Consider the following 20,417-nt stretch of genomic DNA (forward strand, 5'->3'; position numbering starts at 1 on the left):
TCATGGTTTATCTTTCATTCAGTTCATATTTCGAACACATCTTTTGGACCATGACATCATACAACCATCATTCGAATCTTTTCCAGTATGTTCATTTTTCTTTTGCTTAAAGATAAAGTTTAGATCCTGTGTCAGTTTACGTGTATGGTCAATCTAAAACTAAAGCATATTTTTTCACCTGTGGCCCAGTCTCAGGTGTACTTCAAATGACCGAACTGAATGATAAGAAAATCTGTACTACCACTCATTGTAATCAAACCATAATTTATTTTTATTTAGCATTTACGTGCACATAAGTTTATTACATTACATAAGCTGACATATCTTTAGAGAATGATAAAACCTAAATGTCTTAAGTTCAACAGCTGTACAATTAGACTAGAATATAAAGATTGTTGGCTGTATATGTTCACTCAACAAATTTCGATAACAAAAGACGTTTGTTAATATAGCTTTTTATATTTCGTTTATTGGGTCTATTTTCTTATGTATATCTTCCGGAGATTTAAAAATAATTAGAAGTTTTAGTCGTTCTAGAAGCTGCCTTAAATATTCCGTTACCTATCACACACACGTAAAATGTTGAGCAAGAAGGGAAAACGAGAAACGTAGTATCTTATAATGAAGTACAGAACTAATTTCTTATAATGAAGTACAGAACTAATTTCTTTAAAACTCTCTTTTTAATAAACAGAGTTTCACCGTTAAACCATACCCCCCAGTAACAAAACGTTATGTGGGCGGAATTACAACGTTAGAGATTGAGCTTCGATACCGGTGGTTGGTAGGGCACAGAAAGTCTATGGTGTGGCTATATGCTTAATTACAAACAAAAATAAACTGTTACGGATTAATAAAAAATAAATCAATTTATACTTTGATGTAATAATAACAGTTGCTGTATTTCAGAAGTAAACACGGATGTTCAGGTATCTTTTACATTGTACCAGGAAGCAAAAGAAATACCTGTAGCACTCTGTAATAATTTTAACTGTTAATATACACCTTTATGCTTTGTTCATACTTTTTGCTTAAATGTTTGCTATATTTGTTAATTATGAATTATAACTATAATGCTATCTTTCAACAAAATGTTATATCTTACAGCAACACTAACATTCCATAATCTCGAATCACTCAGCACGACGTAAGATTAACTTTGCGTTTGTTTCTTTAGAATATTCACACAAATCGATGCAAGGGTTGTTAGCGCAAGTAGCTAACAAATTAATCAACAACACCCACAGCTAACAGTTGAACACTCTAATCAAATAGTGGTGTTTAACTGTTACTCTTATAACATGCCCTAAATATGGAAGACCTAAAATATGGCAACCTAATCAAGAGTTGGTTTCAATTAAGTACAAATCTACACAATGGATTATATGTGCACTGCCCACCACAGATATAGAATCCCAGTTTTTAGCGTCGTAAGTTCGCAGACATGCCACTGTGCTAGTGGGAGACGTAATCAAGGCGCCGTCTCTTACTGAGTAACCGGATTTTTGTTGATTAATAATAATAGTAACACGTTCCTTTTGTTAAATTGATGTCTATTAGTTCTAGATACACAAAATTTTGGCCCGTTAATAACAAATTAAAACTCTTGAGATCAACCCATCTTTATATTTTAATAACATATCATAAGATCTGGCATCTGTTTCAAAAACATGATTATAAATGTGTATACATAATAGGCATGTATTAGAATATGAAATATGTAGTTTCAGAATTATCCATCAACTATCTAAATGATTTTCGTAAAATCAAAACATATTGAATTTTTAGAAAATTCACAAAATACAATTCAACAGCAACACTTTCATTTGGTTTTTATTAATAATTTATTTATAAACCTGAAAGGAATTTCTGAAAACGGACGAGAACGAAAACCCTCGCTTTACTCCTTTTATACGTTATTATTAATAAACAATGTAAATTTATACATACTTGAAGCTCTATACCCAACAAAATGAAATTCAATGGAGGTTGTGGTTTACTCTTCATTTTTAAGATGTGAAAATCAGTTCTTAGAAGATTATTTACAATAAAGTTAGTTCTATTTTTATGAGAAAACGGACGATGGCATGAGAGGAGAATTTGTTATACGTTTTTATGACATGTATACTACACTCAACGGTTAATTTGGCATACACAAAATAATGGAACAAAACTTGGATCAGAGAAGTGTATCTTCTAAACATTACACTAAATTGGTTTTTGAATGTTAAACTCGTGTATTTTAAGGGTTGTAATGTTATTATATGTTTTCTGTGGCATAACCACGGGTTAATAATCGATATGAATTCAGTGTTTTGAATATATTACAAGCCAATAAGTTATACTTAGCAACTTCTTAAATAGCACATTCAAAGAAAATTAACAATTTGGTTCATTATGGTTCCTAAATTAACAGAAATATTAAGATGGACATGTTTTACTTCAAAGCCACTTTTTACATGAGAGTTAGTCTTATCAGCAAATAGATATAGATAAATAGATTGCTAATAAAGTGCAACAGAAGTTTACTTTCTGAATCTACCGTAGTAGATAAAACACGTACAACATTATATCCTGTTTTAATATCTTACAATTAACCAAGTAAAAACCATATAAACGCTTCATTCATCTAAATATACATTGTACCACTAAAATAGAATAATTTCTAGAACCAAAGCGAAATTTGTTATGTTTTATTCTACTTATTTCATTGAGCAGTTTAAGTTCTTTAGTTTTATACTTATTTTAGTAATATTAAGACACCTAATCTTCCAGACTGGTTATAAGACAATCCGATAGATCACAATTAATAAACTAAATAGTTAATTTTGTATCCAAATAAGTAATTCCTTCTTTATAGCCATGAGAGACTGTAGACTTTTATCACGCAAAATTAAATAACAAACACTATGGCTCCTTGTTTTATCACGACAGCGAAGTCTATCTCATCTTACTGCTGTGATCCCTTCAACAACCAGAACTGTGATAAATATTCGTGTATTTAAAGAGCGTATTTTAGTAAGAATGAACTTTCTTAAAAAAAAATACAGTTTTGATAATGGTCGATGTGTGAACTTCAGAAACGTGTAATGTCCGTCTTTCTGTATTTATCTACTAGAATGGAGAAAGCCGTGATGAGTCTTTTTCTGATGAGACAGGGATTTTATTTCTGTTGCGGAGCTGTTGTTCTTAAAATATAATTATAATCAACCCGAGCAACTGAGAATGTCAGATGTTACTGGAAATGTCTCAAAAAACCTCTATTCTTAGAATTCAGTTTTTTACGACAGCAAAGGTGTGAGTAGTAACAATATTGCACTTACGTATATAATGTTAGACATAGAATGTCTGACACTTAATACTTCACGATACACCATGAGTGGATGAGTTATACAACGTATTCCAAATAGTAATGAAACAACATCTAATATAGCCTGTGAAAACGATAGATTCAAACCCTTGATTAATTATATATATTGGTAATTTTATCACAGATTCACAAAATAACAATTCAAAATAGATAGCATCAATCATTTCGTAGAATAAACAGATCGTGGTACGCAAACATCAGTTAACATTAACATGAACATTACATTACGAATACATTAATGCTAAAAATAACATTACAATAAATTCACATGCAAATCAAATTATTTATGTTAATTTTTTACAGAATTAAGGAAGACAAAAACAATTGTACGTCTCAAAAATATTTGATTTATTACAAGAATTGTTTTACCACTAAAAGTATCATTAGGTATTTGTGAAACTATGGTTCTAACAAATGAAATATTAATGAAACGTACCATTAATTGTTTTTGTTTAATTCAATATTGTAATTGTCGAGTTTTATTAGTTACTGACAGATTTAAGTATTTATTATATTTCTTTTGTAGATAAAACACATAAAGAAATAGAATATTTATCACATTGATCAATCATAAAAACTCAACAAATTTCTTGTAGTAAATTGATAAGACAAATGAAAATATTGAAAATTTAACAAATTTAAAGAGCGACACGTATGTATTCCTTTGAGGTTTTACTATTCATTATTACAACAAAACAAACATAGTGTATATTTGTTTCATACCAACATAAAATCTCAATATTTCATTAAAACTAGTTACATTATAAACATCCAACTTTATATTAGTTGTACAAACAATATTCACAATCACGTATAATTTTGTTGCTGTTAGTGTGATATGAGTATCACAAACCTATAGAGAGTCACGAAATGCAATTTAAAATTTACTGTTTATGGAAAAGATTTTATGCTATTTCAGACTGCACATCTTCGTTATAATTTAAAACAAAGAATTTCAATTTCATCAAAGTTTTTTGTAGGTCCCAAACTTCTCTGAATGAATTAAAATATCTTATTTTATGATTGTTTTATCTTTAAATAAACAATAAAACACAAGCACACGTGGCACACGGCTTTCAAAATCTTAGGAAGACTGTAGTAAAATATGGAATGTGGATTAATGAGCTACTAATTTGTTTGGTAAAATATGACTTATTGTTAAAAGGTGTTTTAGAAAAAAATGTTAAATTTTGGGTCCATAAAAATATTGATTGGTTGACTGAGTAAATATTACATTCTAATTATCTATAAACTGAATAATCTTCGATTTTTGTATTCAGAAACACATTTTAATGCGACACAAAAATAAATCATATTTTCTATTAAATGTTGTTTTAAAAACGTAATTTTGAATTTGTTACCGAAACAATCTGCATAGCCCCGTAAACAGTTGCTCTCTTACCTAAATAATTTTTTTTGCAAGTAATATTTTATTTGTAATACCTAAATTTGTTTGTCCATGTTTATTAACTTATGTCTGGCTATTAATCTGAAACAGTTTAAATCAAGAAAGGCTGCTATACCACTCTGGGACAACTAGCTTCTGGACAACCGTGCAAGATATGCCCACATAATTCCAACATGATGTTTTATCAGTAATGCCTTCATTCCTGTATAAAACAATCATCATTATGAAGCTTAAGTTAAATATCTTTAAGCTCTCGAAAATAAATCACATAAGTCTTAAAGGAGTACCAGAGTCTACAATGATTTATGCTGTTTACCAATAGATTCTATTATTTACTTCTAACAAGTACGATTTACTATAATAATAATTTGAAGATAAACAGTTTTGTAAGACGGTTGATCAAAAAAGAATATTTATTGGCTATTACTAAATTATTTTTATTATATAATAATTAGTATATACAGCATTTGCAGCTTAAATATCACTCTCAGCTAACATATGAAGTGAAGTCATATAAAAACAGGCATATTTTCATATTTATAGTTTGTTTTCAATATGTTCTGCTGTAGAGAGTGAAAAGTAGGGGAGAGAACATGCAATTTTTAATTTTATAAAATAAGCTGGCTCGTGCCACGTGCGTTAAGTTTCATTTTCTGTTTATATAATGAGAAGAACAAGATCTTCAACCTAAACAGTAATTTTTCCAACTTGTTAAAGGAAACATAAAACAAACAATGAGTTGGAGAAATAAAAATAGCTTCTGATAATTTGTTTCTGCAATACTTGTCTTATATTTGTTCAGTATCATCATTTTCGTAAAGGATGCCACATGGCGATAGGTTTTCGAAGAGAAGACATCATCTGATTCCAATGAGACAAAGATTTTCCTCGACATTGAGAACCAACAAAAACATGTCCTAAAGAGGGTGCTTTGCCTTCACCTTGGTATTCAGCCACTGTCATGCGAAGCTGGATATTTTGCTACAATAATTAGAAAATTGTCTATAATATAAGGAAACAGAACAATTAGATATACTCAACTATAGGAAAAATAATACTTTGAGACAATTCTAATTTTATAATATATTAATCCAAAGACAAACAACATGAATTTAAATGCCATAATGGAAAAAAAACAACACGATAAACAAGAATGTTTGAGTAGCAGAGATAAAAAAAACTTAGAATGATATAGAATGTAAAGTATTTGTTCGTAAAAGGAGTTGTTACCTGTAAAGCATTGGTTGGAACGGAGAAAATCATGGCTTCGTTAAAGATGGGATTTTTGTCTTCTTTTTTTATGGATGTTTTTTTCTTACTAATTTTCTTACCGTTCTGAAGAAGGTAGACCTTAACAAATGGAGCTGTAAAATAAAAATAAATCTTACCTAACATCGATACGTCGGTACATAAAACCAAGTAAAGCCATGTAATGATTTTAACTCGATCATAAAAGTTTTTATGAGAGAAGGGCCCGGCATGGCAATTTGGGTTAAGGCGTTCGACTTGTAATCTGAGGATCGCGGGTTCAAATCCCGGTCGCATCAAACATACTTGCTCTTTCAGCTGGGGACGTTGTAATGTGACGGTGAATCCCACTGTTCCTTGGTAAAAGAGTAGCCCAGGAGTTGGCGGTGGGTAGTGATGACTAGCTGCTTTCCCTTTAGCCATACACTGCTAAATTAGGGACGGCTAGCGCAGATAGCTCTCGTGTAGCTTTGCGCGAAATTCAAAAAAACAAAAAAAGGAACATTTCAAGAGAGAAGCGTTTTGGAAATGTTAATATTTTTCGTAATATTTTACCTAAAACTCAGAAGAGTTTTAATTAGCTGAATTGGTCGTCGTTCATGTCTGTTATTAAGGCTATTACAGCAACTTGAAGTCGGTGAAATATATATCTAGAAATCAGTGATGTCGAGAAAACCCACTTGTAGATATATATATATGCAAAAACGGCTCGTTTGGGTTGAGAAAATATTTTACATAGAAGAGCGAACAACGTTTCGACCTTCTTCGGTCATCGTCAGGTTCCCAAAGAAAGAGATAACTGACCGGAAGCTGACCACATGTTTGAAAGGGGTTGTGCAACTGAGTGTCGGAACGTAGAGGGCGGTGTTAGATGTCTGAATATATAATTGATTTATTTTATTATATTAATATAGGTATAAAGGCGTTCCCTTATATTGGTTTATTTTGGGTTTAAGTTGTTGTATAAGTAAGGCTACTTTAATTTTGCGTTTGTTTATGTTTGTTTCTTTATTTAGTATTTGAGTGTTTTCTATGGTTATGTTGTGTTTATTTGACTTGCAGTGTTCGAAAACGTGTGAAGGTGACTTTTTATGTTCTTTGAATCTGGTTTCCATTTTTCCACTTGTTTCTCCAATATAGAAGTCGTTAGGAGTTATCACATTGTATTTTATAAATAATGTTGGTGTGGTGTTTGTCAGTGTAGTTTTTACATAGTATAGACCTCAGTTTTGTGCCTGGTTTTTGAATAAATTTGGTATTAACTGGAATATCATATTTTGTTACTAGTTTTTGCCAAATGTTGGTTATTTGTCTGCTGATGTCAGGAATATATGGAATACAGCAGTATATAGTTTCGTGATTTTTTTATTCGTGAGATATATTTACTTTTGGTCTCATGGTAATCCGTGATGACGACTAAATCAGAGAAGGCACATGTGGTCAGCTACCGGTTAGTAACCCTTTCTTTTTATGTGAACCTGACGACGACCGAAGAAGGTCAAAACGTTGTTCGCTCCTCTGTTTGTTCCTTCTCTACCCATACCAGCCGTTTTTAAGTATATAATTGTTTCATGGTAGTTTATATACGTTACAGACATATATTTTGCGAAACACTGTAATAATAGATCATTCACTTCACTGATTAATTCATTGATAAATAGTCCATCTATTTTAGTCTCTCGGTAATGTTCTCTTCGTTTGGATATACTTCAAGACTCATAGCCACTCACTTATTACATGACGTCAAACCTCCCACTGGTGTAAAACGTGGCCTAAAACAGCACGTTTGACATTAGGTTTAGTTACTCTTCCGGTGAAGCACGCTCTACTCTTACGAGTCGGAGGCTTTAAACACATAAATAACTAACTGCCACTTTACGAGTTCACAGCTAAAAACCTAAATTCAGTATAATCTAATCTTCACGGTTATGTCGCATTTCACAGAAGCCGAGTCCTCAAGCTGTTTATAAAATTACATGATATAAAATTATCAATTCTAATATAACGACTTTTAAAAGAACGACACCGTTTCAGCTTTTTATGTTCCTAAATAAATAAAATTGTCGTTTTCTCTTCCATACTCAACAGTTTCACTGACAGAACAAACATATATTTTACACTATTAACTTGAAAACCTGTAATAATCCACAAATAGTTCTTTATTTCTTTCAATGTTTTATTTTTAATAACTTACATCCAGTTTCCTGACCAGCTGGAAACTTTATATTTCTTGCCTTGACCACAACCACTGTCAGTCTTTCTGCTGTTGGCAAGTAACTCAAAGAGAACATGAGGTCACCGAGATCTGTTGGTTTCTAGCCAGAAAAACAAACAAAATTTTGATTAGATTACAACTGTTAACTAACTCTATTTGCAAAATACTCAACTGTATGGATAAGATCAATATTTGTTTTGTTTAAAGGTAATATCTTTCATAGTTGTTAATTAGGCATAGAGAGAAGTTGTGTGAATAAAATGTTCTCAAGAAAAACATTATTTGTCCTATTTATCCAACATATTCATAGAAGAATAGCTTATAAACATTAAAATACACAAAAACGAAGGAAAGTTTAATACCGCATCCACAAATATACACATACACATATATAATCAAACGACCCCAAAAGTGTAAAGACTGCCTAGTTTCCAGAACGAACAGAATTTGAAATACTTCAGAAGAACAAATCACCACAACCATAAAACCCACTTTAATAATAGATACCTGGAACAATTGATAAAGAAATAAAAGAAGTAAAAACATTAAAAATGAACATGAAGAAAATTGCAAATACATCACCACATACCAACTTGTAAACACAAGAAATGGAACTAGTACAGTAAAAACAGAATATAGAAGCCATCGTAGTTTAAATATGTAAAACTTCTTAAAGACACAGCAGAGAGGAGAAAAAGCTCATTAAGCTACATTATACCAGTAAAAGTAGAACGTTACTAATAAAAGCCAGTGGAACTTATACCAGTAAAAGGAAAACATTACTAATAAAAGGCAGTGGAACTTATACCAGTAAAAGGAAAACGTTACTAATAAACGGCAGTGGAACTTATACCAGTAAAGGTAGAACGTTACTAATAAAAGGCAGTGGAATTTATACCAGTAAAAGTAGAACGTTACTAATAAAAGCCAGTGGAACTTATACCAGTAAAAGTAAAACGTTACTAATAACAGGCAGTGGAACTTATACTAGTAAAAGTAAAACGTTACTAATAAAAGGCAGTGGAATTTATACCAGTAAAAGTAGAACGTTACTAATAAAAGCCAGTGGAACTTATACCAGTAAAAGTAAAACGTTACTAATAACAGGCAGTGGAACTTGTACTAGTAAAAGTAAAACGTTACTAATAAAAGGCAGTAATTTATACCAGTAAAAGTAGAACGTTACTAATAAAAGGCAGTGGAACTTATACTAGTAAAGGTAGAACGTTGTTAATAAAAGGCAGAGAATAATGCCTTTTAAATACATTTTTAATAATACTATGTTAATACTGGGTTCTACTTAATATCACCACTGTGATCACAAAATGATCTTGGAATTAGAGTAAATAAATACCAATATAAATATATATATATATATATATACACCCTTGTGCAAATTAATTGAAACAAGACAGAAAATTACGATTTTTTTCATATTTTTGAGTTTTATTTCTGAGAATCCAAAAATTACTCACAAATTAATACATGATATGACCGCCTTTATTTTTCAGAAGATCATTAATCCGCTTTGGCATCGAGTCCACGAGTTGACTGCAATCTTTACTAATTTTTGGATAGCGGTACCACACCTCAATTCTGGCCTCAATTAGCTTATCTTTCGTAGTACAGTCTTTTCCCCGAAGACTTTCTTTACAAATCGCCCAAAGATTTTCAATAGGATTTAAGTCCGGAGAGTTTCCAGGCCAGTCCAGCACCTTTATTCGCGTTGTAGTCATAAAATTCTTCACAAGTTTCAATGTGTGACACGGAGCCAGATTTTGCTGAAAAATTCCAAATCCATCTGGAAACCTCTTTTCCAATTCTGGAATGACTCTTCTCTGCAAAACTTTGATGTACTGTGGTCCTCGCATCATACCTTCTACGACATGTAAGCCTCCGACGCCATAGTAGCTGAAAAAGCCCCAAAACATCTTCTTCAAGGAATGTTTTACGAACTGATTGATGTGAGATTCTCGAAGTTTCTCACCTGGAGATCTGCAAACATGCAGACTTCTTTGACCCTGTACGAATAAATGAGTCTCGTTACTAAATAACACCTTCCTCCATTGTTCTTGCGTCCAGTTCTTGTATTTCAGACCACACTGATACCGTTTTTTTTTTCATTGAGTTGGTAAGAAGTTGTTTTCTGACTGGTCTTTGTGCTCTTCTAACGCTATTTCGAATGACGTAATATTCCTCAAAATTTCGTCATATATCCCAAAAATAGATCGACCGTGCTGCAAAACACAGCTAATGACGCCGTCTGTGTGAGAAAATGAGCGGGTCCAGCGACTCTACACCGGCCGCCATGCTGAAAATATTGTAAAATGACCATCTGTTTCAATTAATTTGCAGAAGGATGTATATACCTATTTTAAATAAGTTAATAGTTTTAAGTTACCCATCTAGAACTCACTTTATTTGAATCTATAATGGACATCCAGCGTAAGTGAGGTTTAGTAAGATCAATATCTATTAGCTTTATTTCTACATCTCCTATTAAGGTGTTCGTATATTTGTCTGATGTATAAACGTAACAAAGCACCGATCGTTGACTCAGTTCTCGACTATCAACACCGAACAAAAACCTTTCTTTAAAAACTGGATCATTCGTACGTCTTTGAACCTGTGAAAACAAACAAACGTGAAATCTTCCTTTCTTAATATTAAATTTAAAGCTTTAAAAGTTCACAGTAGCAGGAAATAACTATTGTTACTACAGACTTGAAGAAAACTAGACTGTTACTAAAGTGATATATAAACATTAATTTAAAGTATGGTTTAAATTATTCATTTTTTAAAATGCATGTTTATCAGGCAGGCGGTAACGTTGTCTATGTAGGGATGGCTTTGATGTTGATTGTAGTTGTATGTTAAATATCTCCTAAACAAGTCATCAGAACCTTACAATACTATACAGTGTTTCGTTTGAAACTATACCTATGTAATGACTTAGTCACACGTTCTGGGAATGCCTGTAAATATCACAGCAAAAAAATTGAATTTCTTTTCTTATTTTTTATTACATAGTAACTAAAAAAATAAAAACAATAGTGTCAACCAATTTCACTGAAGTGACATAGTTTCAAAGTGAGTTTTTGATTTTGTAAGTATTATTAATAACAGTAGTAATTAAATAAAAATCATATTTCTATTGTAAACGATGTTATCTTTACCCTTTAAAGTTAGCTTTCTTACAAAAGTACGGTGTTCCTTTAAATTGTTGACTGCCATGTATTTCAGCTACTACAATACAACTCTAATGCTTCTTCATTTTGTGACATTTTTCGTGACGCCATTTTGGATCGAAAGTGAAACAATTTGTAAGTAGGTCACATGAATGTATGATGCTGACATCTAGCATTGACGTTAGGTATTATTGAGAACGAATTAACTCGTCCGTAGCACTGTGTTACCGATCTGCTTGGACAAGTTATCTCGTCTACGACAATGAACAGGTTAATAAGCTTAAGCACAGGGTGAAACAGGAATTAATAGCCATTAAAAGATAAACAATACGTTTTACAGTTGGAATATCACTTTATTTATAACTTAGTTATAAATACAATCTTCCCATGACTGTTGAAAGACTGTATTAAAAACAAAGCAAGAACACAACTAAAAACAAACTCTTGATAAAAGGAAATAAATGTATGGATGGCTAATATTAAACTTTCAAAAACAATGCAAACAAGATAGTAGGGATGGCGTTTGTATCATCTTCACATTATAGAACAGATGAGAATTAACATATTACAATATATATGTATATTTATCCACTAACAACTGTTTTGTCTTTAACATTATACTACACTGTGTGTCTGTGGGGATAAATTACACTCACTAATTTATTTTCTTTTTTGAAATGTTTCTTCTATACTTGCAAATATATTAGAAATGTTTATATTATTAAAAATCCGGTCCTCATATTTATACTTAACGTCTTCAAAGTTGGTAGAATTAATTGAAAATAGTAATAAATAAACAACTACATTTATTGTCTCATTAAAATGATGTCATAATCGCCTATATTGTGATTTTTCTCTTACTCATGAATTTAATCTATATAACAGATTATGTTTTATAATAACCAACATCTTGGCCGTTAATTAGTTTATGACTTCAAACACCTGGAACTAGCACAAAGTGTATAGTAAATTAGTCTAAGTGCACTTAGAACCCAACGATTTATGTGATTTTTATATGCCTTACCCGTGTCTGCATGTTTGTTGTTTTATCAGGTAATAGTAATACCCTGACGTAGCTATCAACAGCTACGTTAGGGTTCGGTCCAACCAGATCTCGTGCTTGGTTAACAATAACGATGAGATCTTCCGTTTCACTGAAACACACATTATATTAATATGAATTGTTTATGTTATTGGACGATTGCTTTTAGGAAAAAAAAGACTGTATCTTAAACAGCGCAAGTAAGTGATAATATAAAACTTATTATGAAATCGAAATAATTCCGATACTGTTTGCTGATAAGTGAAAATATGCTATTTGCACTGTGCCAACTTATGGAATAAACCTAGAATTATAGCGTTATAAGCCTTTGAGTTTACCACTAAGACATCGGAGAGAACAACTGAAGGCCATTTTCTGCACTTTTACAACATAAGCAATTAAGAAATAACATATAATATCCAGGAACAAAATTTGTGTTTTATAGTGTTATTTCACTAATGTTTGTTTGGTAATTTGAATTTTGCGCAAAGCTGCATGAGAGCTATCTGAGCTAGCCGTCCCTAATTTACCAGTGTAAGACTAGATGGAAAGGAGCTGACCATCAACATCCACAGCCAACTCTTGGGCTAATTTTCTTCCAACGAATAGTTGGATTGACCTATCATATAACGCCCCCATGGCTGAGAGGACGAACATGTATAGTGTGACGGGGATTAGAACCTGCAACCCACAGATTACGAGTCGAGCTCCCTAGCCGTTTGGCCAAGCCGAGTTCTATTTCAGTAAAAAATGGATAAATCAGTGTTAAGTAAGACAGATCGTATCCCTGTTCTTACAGTATTTTAGACCTCAATAAAATTAATGTTATACAAAGATATTTGCTCATTTACTATTAAAATCAAATCTATAAAGTGGGCTATAATCCATATAATGTTATATTTGAAAAATTAAATAAGTTTATTTGTATTTAAAAGAGTAAAATAATAAGTTGAAAATCGATAACCACATTTGTTTCACTTAATTTTTATACTAAGTCATGAATTTCCATTATTTGATTTATAACACTATGACATCCTATTTCATTGTAACGATTAAGCAATTATTTTAGTCTTTATACAACTTTCATAATGCCGAAGGTTTGTGTAAATCTTAATTCTTCAAATATCACAAAGAATTAAACTACGGGAAAAAAATATGCAAGTACAATCTACTAAAAATACTCTTTCCAATAATAGACTATATATATAATACAATGATTTAATAAAACGTTTTACCTATCATATTCAAACCCTATCTCCAGTTCACCATTGTTTTGAGGTGACTCCATTGTTTCTAACACAACGGACGTATCAGAACTAACACTGTCGCATGATATCGCCCTCTGAAGTTTGGTACTTGAGTTATCAAAATCTGTCAAGCAAAGAAGAAAAATAGTACAATTAAATTACAAGTTGTTCTAATATTTTATCAAAATGGGAAATAATATTTTAATTATTATTACTTTTTGCACGCGAGTCATTATTTTCTTTTTTTAGGGTTCACTATAGTGGCTTCAATTTTTATGTTTTAACATAATTTTATTAATAAAATTTATATCATTATCTTATAGTAAAAACTGTTATATAGGCATATATATGTATATTATGGAGTACGTTAATTTATAATATCAGTAAAATATTACACAGAAGCCAAGGGAAGAACCAATAAAAACACCACAATATTTCTGGATGATGTTTTGGTAATATTACTTTTAGTCCAGAACCACAATATTTCAATATGCAAAGATGCCTCTAATTTCGAACTGATAGACAAAAGAGTAGGTAGTTAGTCAACAACACTCATCGACAACTCTTAGTTTACCTCTTATTTGATCGAATATTGGAATTTGATAGCCTTTCTTATAACGCACCTAAGATTACAAAGTTCCTAGTGTGTTTTTGTGGCAACAGGATGTGAGCTGTTAGATCTACAGTCCAAGCATACTGACTACTCGAGTATGTTTGCCATTCTGGTTTGTACTCGTGGTTTTTGTTCCATTGTAAGAAGTAATAGGGTCTTTATTTTGAACACAGTTAATCGAAAATTGCGCAGTCGGTTAATAATTACATTGTTGTTGAGTGTGTGAGTGTGGTTTCTCAACAACCTGTCTGTGAACCTTGACAGTGGTGGCAGCAGTCTTGCTTGTGATGATGTTTTTGTGTGATGAGCTGTTTGTCCCTCTTCGACTCTTGAATTTGTTATAGATAGTTACTTTTGAAATTGATGCGCCCTCGATAAAAGCTGTGACATTATCCTCCAGTGACATAAGCTATCTGTGACAGGATTGCACTGTCAAATTAATAAAACTCGCTTTGAACCAATTACAAAAGGGCAAAGCATGCTGTCTGTGTCGCCACGGCTATTTTCTGTAACGAAACGCCGAATGCATTAGCATGTACAAACACAAATGAACAAATGAAGTGTTATTTAACCTAGGTACAACATGGATAAGTTGACGTGTAAGTATAGATAATCTGTAAAACTCGATAATACGACTATCCAGAAAATGTATTACCAATTTGAAGGCAGGAATAGCATACTGCGTGATTATTCTTAATGTGTTAATGTGATGCATAAAGATGGGTAGTCGGAATTCTAAGAAAAGCTGATGCCACAGTCTATGAATCATGAAACACCTGAAGTGTTTGGCAACGGCATTATGAATAACGTGAGGAATAAGAATGTATGAGTAAAGAGAGATATAAGTGAGAGAAAAGTTTATTTACAAAGACGATGAATAACGTGAGGAATAAGAATGAATGAGTAAAGAGAGATATAAGTGAGAGAAAAGTTTATTTACAAAGACGATGAATAACTTGAGGAATGAGAATGGATGAGTATTTAGAGAAAAGTTTATTTACAAAGACGATGAATAACGTGAGAATATAGAGGATGAGTAAAGAGAGATATGTGAGAATTTATTTACAAAGACGATGAATAACGTGAGGAATGAGAATGGATGAGTAAAGAGAGATATAAGTGAGAGAAAAGTTTATTTACAAAGACGATGATAAAAAGAGAAAATACAGGTTTTGTGAAATGTTTAGTCAGAGAGACAAAGATACAGACAGATAGTACGGAAACCTGAAGTACATTTTAGGTGAACAATTGATGGAATTATGTTCCACTATGTTATTCTTTACATTGTCTGGAAACATTAATTTTAGCTCTGATTTAGTGGGTGATTAATAAACAACCACAATAGTGCCTCTCTGGTTTAAAGAGAGATAAACGGAGTTACCAGATTTTTATTTGTTCTCATGAGTGACGTGATATCAAACAATAAAAGGTTTATATTAGCTTTATTTCTTCCGAAGTTTCAGTGACCCTTGTGATGACGTAGAACCAAACAACGTAAGCCACTCACGAGACACCACGCAAATGATACACGGATCTTAGTTGTTGCAACGCGATTACGTTACACTGATTCCCCAGTAAACATGGCCGCCGATAAATCAATCAAACATGACTAATACCAAATAGTTCTTGCTTTAAACTCTTATATAAAAAAAAAAACTTAACGTTTCATTATCTTCATTTTAAAACAAAATCAATATTTTTTAAGGATCAGAAATCGATTAACTCGCTGTTATCGGTAGCACTGAGTGTCAGTGTCTCACATGGAGACAAAAGTTTCTGAGAGATGGGAATACTGAATAATCAGAAGGAAGACGCAGAAGAAAAAACACACAGGCAATTAAAATAAACTTTATGACAGTGAAAATATAATGAGTGACTGAAAGGAAAAATCTGAACTGTAAGTTGTGTGACCGAATTACTTGTAATAAATAGAATAATGGAGAAAATGATAAAACGGAACAAGAGAAATGTTTCTGTCACAAAAATACGTATTTATATATAAAGAAAAGCTACACGGAGGTTATCTGCGCTAGCCGTTCCTAGCTTAAGAGTGTAAAACAAGAGGGATGATAGCTAATCGTCACCACCCCTTGCCAACTCTTGGGCTACTTTTTGTGCCAAATAATAGTAGGATTAATCGTGCCGCTACAACGCCCCCTCGGCTGAAAGAGTGAGCCTGTTTGGTTTGATGGGGATTCGAACCCGAGACCCTCGAATTACGAGTCGAGTGCCTTAACTAGCTGGCCATGCTGGGCATAAAGGAAAGATATGATTCAAGTGAGAGAAAATTAATATAAAAGAAAGAGACAAGATAAAATGTAGTTATTAATGAAACAAAAATCTTAATCCTATGTTTGGTGAACATTTATTCACGTTATGTACCAACACATTATGTTTCGCTCATTTCGACATCAGAAAAGTCAGAAACTTCACTGTAACAAAAGAAAATCAAAATGTTTCACTGTCAATTAACATTTTGCTATTTCACAACAACACAGATTACGTTGTTGTTTGTTATTAAGCACAAAGCTACACAAAAGGCTATGTGTGCTCTGCCCACGACGGGTATCGAAGTTTCTAGCGGTATAAGCTCGCGATGTACTGCTGTGCCACTGGTGGACGTAATGAAGAGGTTTAGTATGGAAGAAAGATTATTCGTCTCTCGTAATATCTGTATTAAGTTCCATACCGCTATACTAGGGGGCATATTCGTCTCTCAATTTGTATTAAGTTCCCCATTATAAAATCACTTCATTATGCTTATAAATCGTCGTTTTTTAATTTATAATTCACAATATTAGTTTGTAAAGTCACATTTTTACGATGAATCCCGACTTGAGCAATGTTTAGCTAACATTTGTGTTGTGTTTTACCAGTCCACAACGACTGTTGTTCTTAACACGAACATGTGTTGCTGCCATTCAAACATTATACTTGTGATCAATAGAACCAAAGTTGTATTTCACACGTTTTTTTTTTCACAGTATAATCAAAGCGTATGATAAAAGTTCTATTTTTACAGCTGTCGTGAAACGTAAGACGAAATTATTTTTTTACTTAAGCTTTACGTTTGATTCTTTCTAATGACATTTCTCTACTAGCTATGCTATACGTCTAATCTAATCTTTAGAGCTGTACTTGAAACTATCTTTGCAAGCTGTGTGCATAAACTTTAATAACGCCCTGTATTCTAGAAGCGACAACAGAAATAATTCTAGAATTTTGTTTATTTTGTTAGATTACATACGACGACAAAATCCACAACACACGACGATAAAAGAACTAAAATATTTAGTCGTTACTATTAACATTACCAGTTTTCGTAATCCAATCTCAAAGGAAATTGGTTAAAATAGTCAAAACTGACTTATTTAAAAATAATAAAAGTGACGCTGAGTCGTCCTGACATGTGATTAAGTTTACTAATCAAAGTACATCAGCTTAATCATACAAAGACCTTGTAATATTGACGTTAAAGAAGACGTAATTAGGAGCTGCAATTAATCGTCATCCGGGCACTTATTCGTCAAGAGAAGGTTCTACTTCAGGAAAAAAAATATATATATATATATATGTATGTATCTACTAACTTCAATTTTTGTCGGCCCGGTATGGCCAAGCGTGTTAAGGCGTGCGACTTGTAATGTGAGGGTCGCGGGTTCGTGTCCCAGGCGCGCCAAAGATGCTCGCCCTTTTAGCCGTTGGTGCGTTATAATGTAACGGTCAATCTCACTATTCGTTGGTAACAAGAGTGGGCGGTGGGTGGTGATGACTAGCTGCCTTCCCTCTAGTCTTACACTACTAAATTAGGGACGAGTAGCACAGATAGCCCTCGAGTAGCTTTGTGCGAAATTCAAAAACAAACAAATCAGATTTTGTTGCCATATTGTCGATATAACATGTCTCATTAGGAGCATAAAAAAAATAAACTGTGGGTTCATTTACCCTGGTTTTGAGGATTTCTGAAGAAATCTGTTTTCTAAGCAAACATCCATGATGAATTTCAGCACTTATACGCTTTTTATTTCACATGAAACTTTGTTCGATACTAATCGACGACAAAATCGCTACTATCAACTAAATATTTTACTTTAAAACTAAAGATTCTACTATCAAACTGATTATTATCTTGTTAAATTAAAGATTCTATCGTTAAAATGAATATTCTACTGCCAACTGATAGTTCTACTGTCAAACTAATGATTTTAGTGTCATATTAATAGTATACTGATAAACTAAAAATTATTTTGTCAACCTAATATTTTGTTGTTAAATATAAGATTCTACTATCCAACTAAACATTCTTCTGTCGTTAAACGCACTACTTGTTGTAATGTATAAAGATATAAACAAGAAATACATTGAAACTGATTGGGGGAACATTAAAACACTATATGAAATATGACTTCATATATTTTTACTAGTTCTAGAAATGTCTTAAAGTTATGACCAATTGAGAATATTTGATAAAATTCTTCAAAAATATAATCTTAGATTTTGAAAAATAGACTTTAACAGCTTGAAACTAGCAGAAAAGGAGTGTAATTATTTGTATTATTAGTGGCTGATTGTGGCCTGGTGGTTGGTTTCCAAACTAATAATCTTTGTAAGAAAATCTGCTAAAATTTATGTTGAAATTGAACTACAATCAAACTAGATCTGGTAAAGGTTTTTTTAAACAAAACAGAAGCCCTTTAAAGACAGATTAAGATATGCTATAGAAATTTTAATCAATACAAAAGTAATTCTTTGTTTTTATTCGAAATATATTGTATTAAAAATATTATTCACCACACAATAGTCACTAAAAATCTTGTTGGACTTTCAACTTTGTGCGTTACTGTCTACCATTTCCCACGCTTCTTGTTTTGTTATTTGTTGTTGTTTTTTTCAGTAAATCTAAAATTAATAGTTATAGTCTCAGAATTCTGTAGGAAACATATCATTTGTTTTAGACATCCGAAATAATCACGTTAATTAAAGAAATATGGAACAAAAATCTCAAGAAAATATTCGTTATTAAGATAAAATAGGTAAGATTAATTATAAGATTAAAAAAAAGATCTCTTCTTCTAAAAAATAATAGAAATTACTGCAAAATGTGCTTTTTGTGAAATTGGAGAAACGTTTTTTAATGATTTACATTATTTGAAAAATATATATAGAGCAAAAATATAGGTAAAATCTTGACACTGGAATGTGATAACCAATAGCTTTCCTATGAATATAAACAGTAAACAAACATTGGAGATTTTACTGAAAAATTTTGCAAAGGATTTAATTTCTTCTAAAGTATCATATGGTGTTAATATAGCCATATGGTGCTGGGCTTGGCATGGCCAGGTGGTTAAGGCATTCGACTCGTAAGCTGAGGGTCACAAGTTAGAATCCCCGTCACACCAAACATGCTCGCCCTTTCAACCATGAGGGCGTTATAATGTGATGGACAATCCTACTATTCGTTGGAAAAAGAGTAACCCAACAGTTGGTGGTGAATGGTGATGACTAGCTGCCTTCCCTCTAGTGTTACACTGGTAAATTAGGAACGGCTAGCGCAGATAGCCCTCGAGTAGCTTTGTGCGAACTTCAAAACAAACCAAACCATACGTGTTATTATAGTCATAGTGCATGTCACAAAGAAATAGAATTGTAAATATATAAGGCTGTATATCAATTATGCACATAACTAAGTAATCCAAGCCTATCTCAACCTGTTGCAAGCTCGTGGTGAGAATATGTACATACATCAACATATAGTTTACATTATTCAAGTTGTTATACATTAAATCAAAGAGTTGCATACTACATTATCTTAACTCGTTATACATCAGAGTAAAGAACTACAGTCTACACGTTAGATCAACTGTAAAATACCTTTCTGTTGTTATCAAACTTGTGAATTGAAACAGTCAAACTTTACAAGCAATAAAATATTTTGAAAGTTGATTCAATTTTAATAAAATATTATTTCTATTAGTTTCAAAGTTATTATTTTGAGAGAAAGAAATGCTTGGATGCATTTAGAGCTTGAATATTGAATCAACAGTAAAATTCTATGTAAGGTACCTAAATGATGAGACAGCACA

General features: G+C 32.1%; 1 protein-coding gene across 1 annotated transcript in view; it reads right to left on the reverse strand.

Annotated features, from left to right (window-relative positions):
• Positions 1-247: 247 nt before the first annotated feature.
• The window catches only part of LOC143232502 (synaptotagmin-12-like), a 43,478-nt gene continuing 23,308 nt past the window's right edge, over positions 248-20,417 (reverse strand). The window contains exons 4-9 of the mRNA XM_076468052.1: positions 13,707-13,842; positions 12,454-12,583; positions 10,658-10,867; positions 8,221-8,341; positions 6,009-6,142; positions 248-5,759 (exon numbers count right to left, since the gene is read on the reverse strand). Of these exons, the coding sequence (XP_076324167.1) occupies positions 5,586-5,759; positions 6,009-6,142; positions 8,221-8,341; positions 10,658-10,867; positions 12,454-12,583; positions 13,707-13,842 (905 nt within the window). The 3' untranslated portion in view covers positions 248-5,585. The remainder of the gene's footprint in view (positions 5,760-6,008; positions 6,143-8,220; positions 8,342-10,657; positions 10,868-12,453; positions 12,584-13,706; positions 13,843-20,417) is intronic.

This window comes from Tachypleus tridentatus, chromosome 11 (assembly GCF_004210375.1).
Source record: "Tachypleus tridentatus isolate NWPU-2018 chromosome 11, ASM421037v1, whole genome shotgun sequence".
Taxonomy (NCBI): domain Eukaryota; kingdom Metazoa; phylum Arthropoda; class Merostomata; order Xiphosura; family Limulidae; genus Tachypleus; species Tachypleus tridentatus.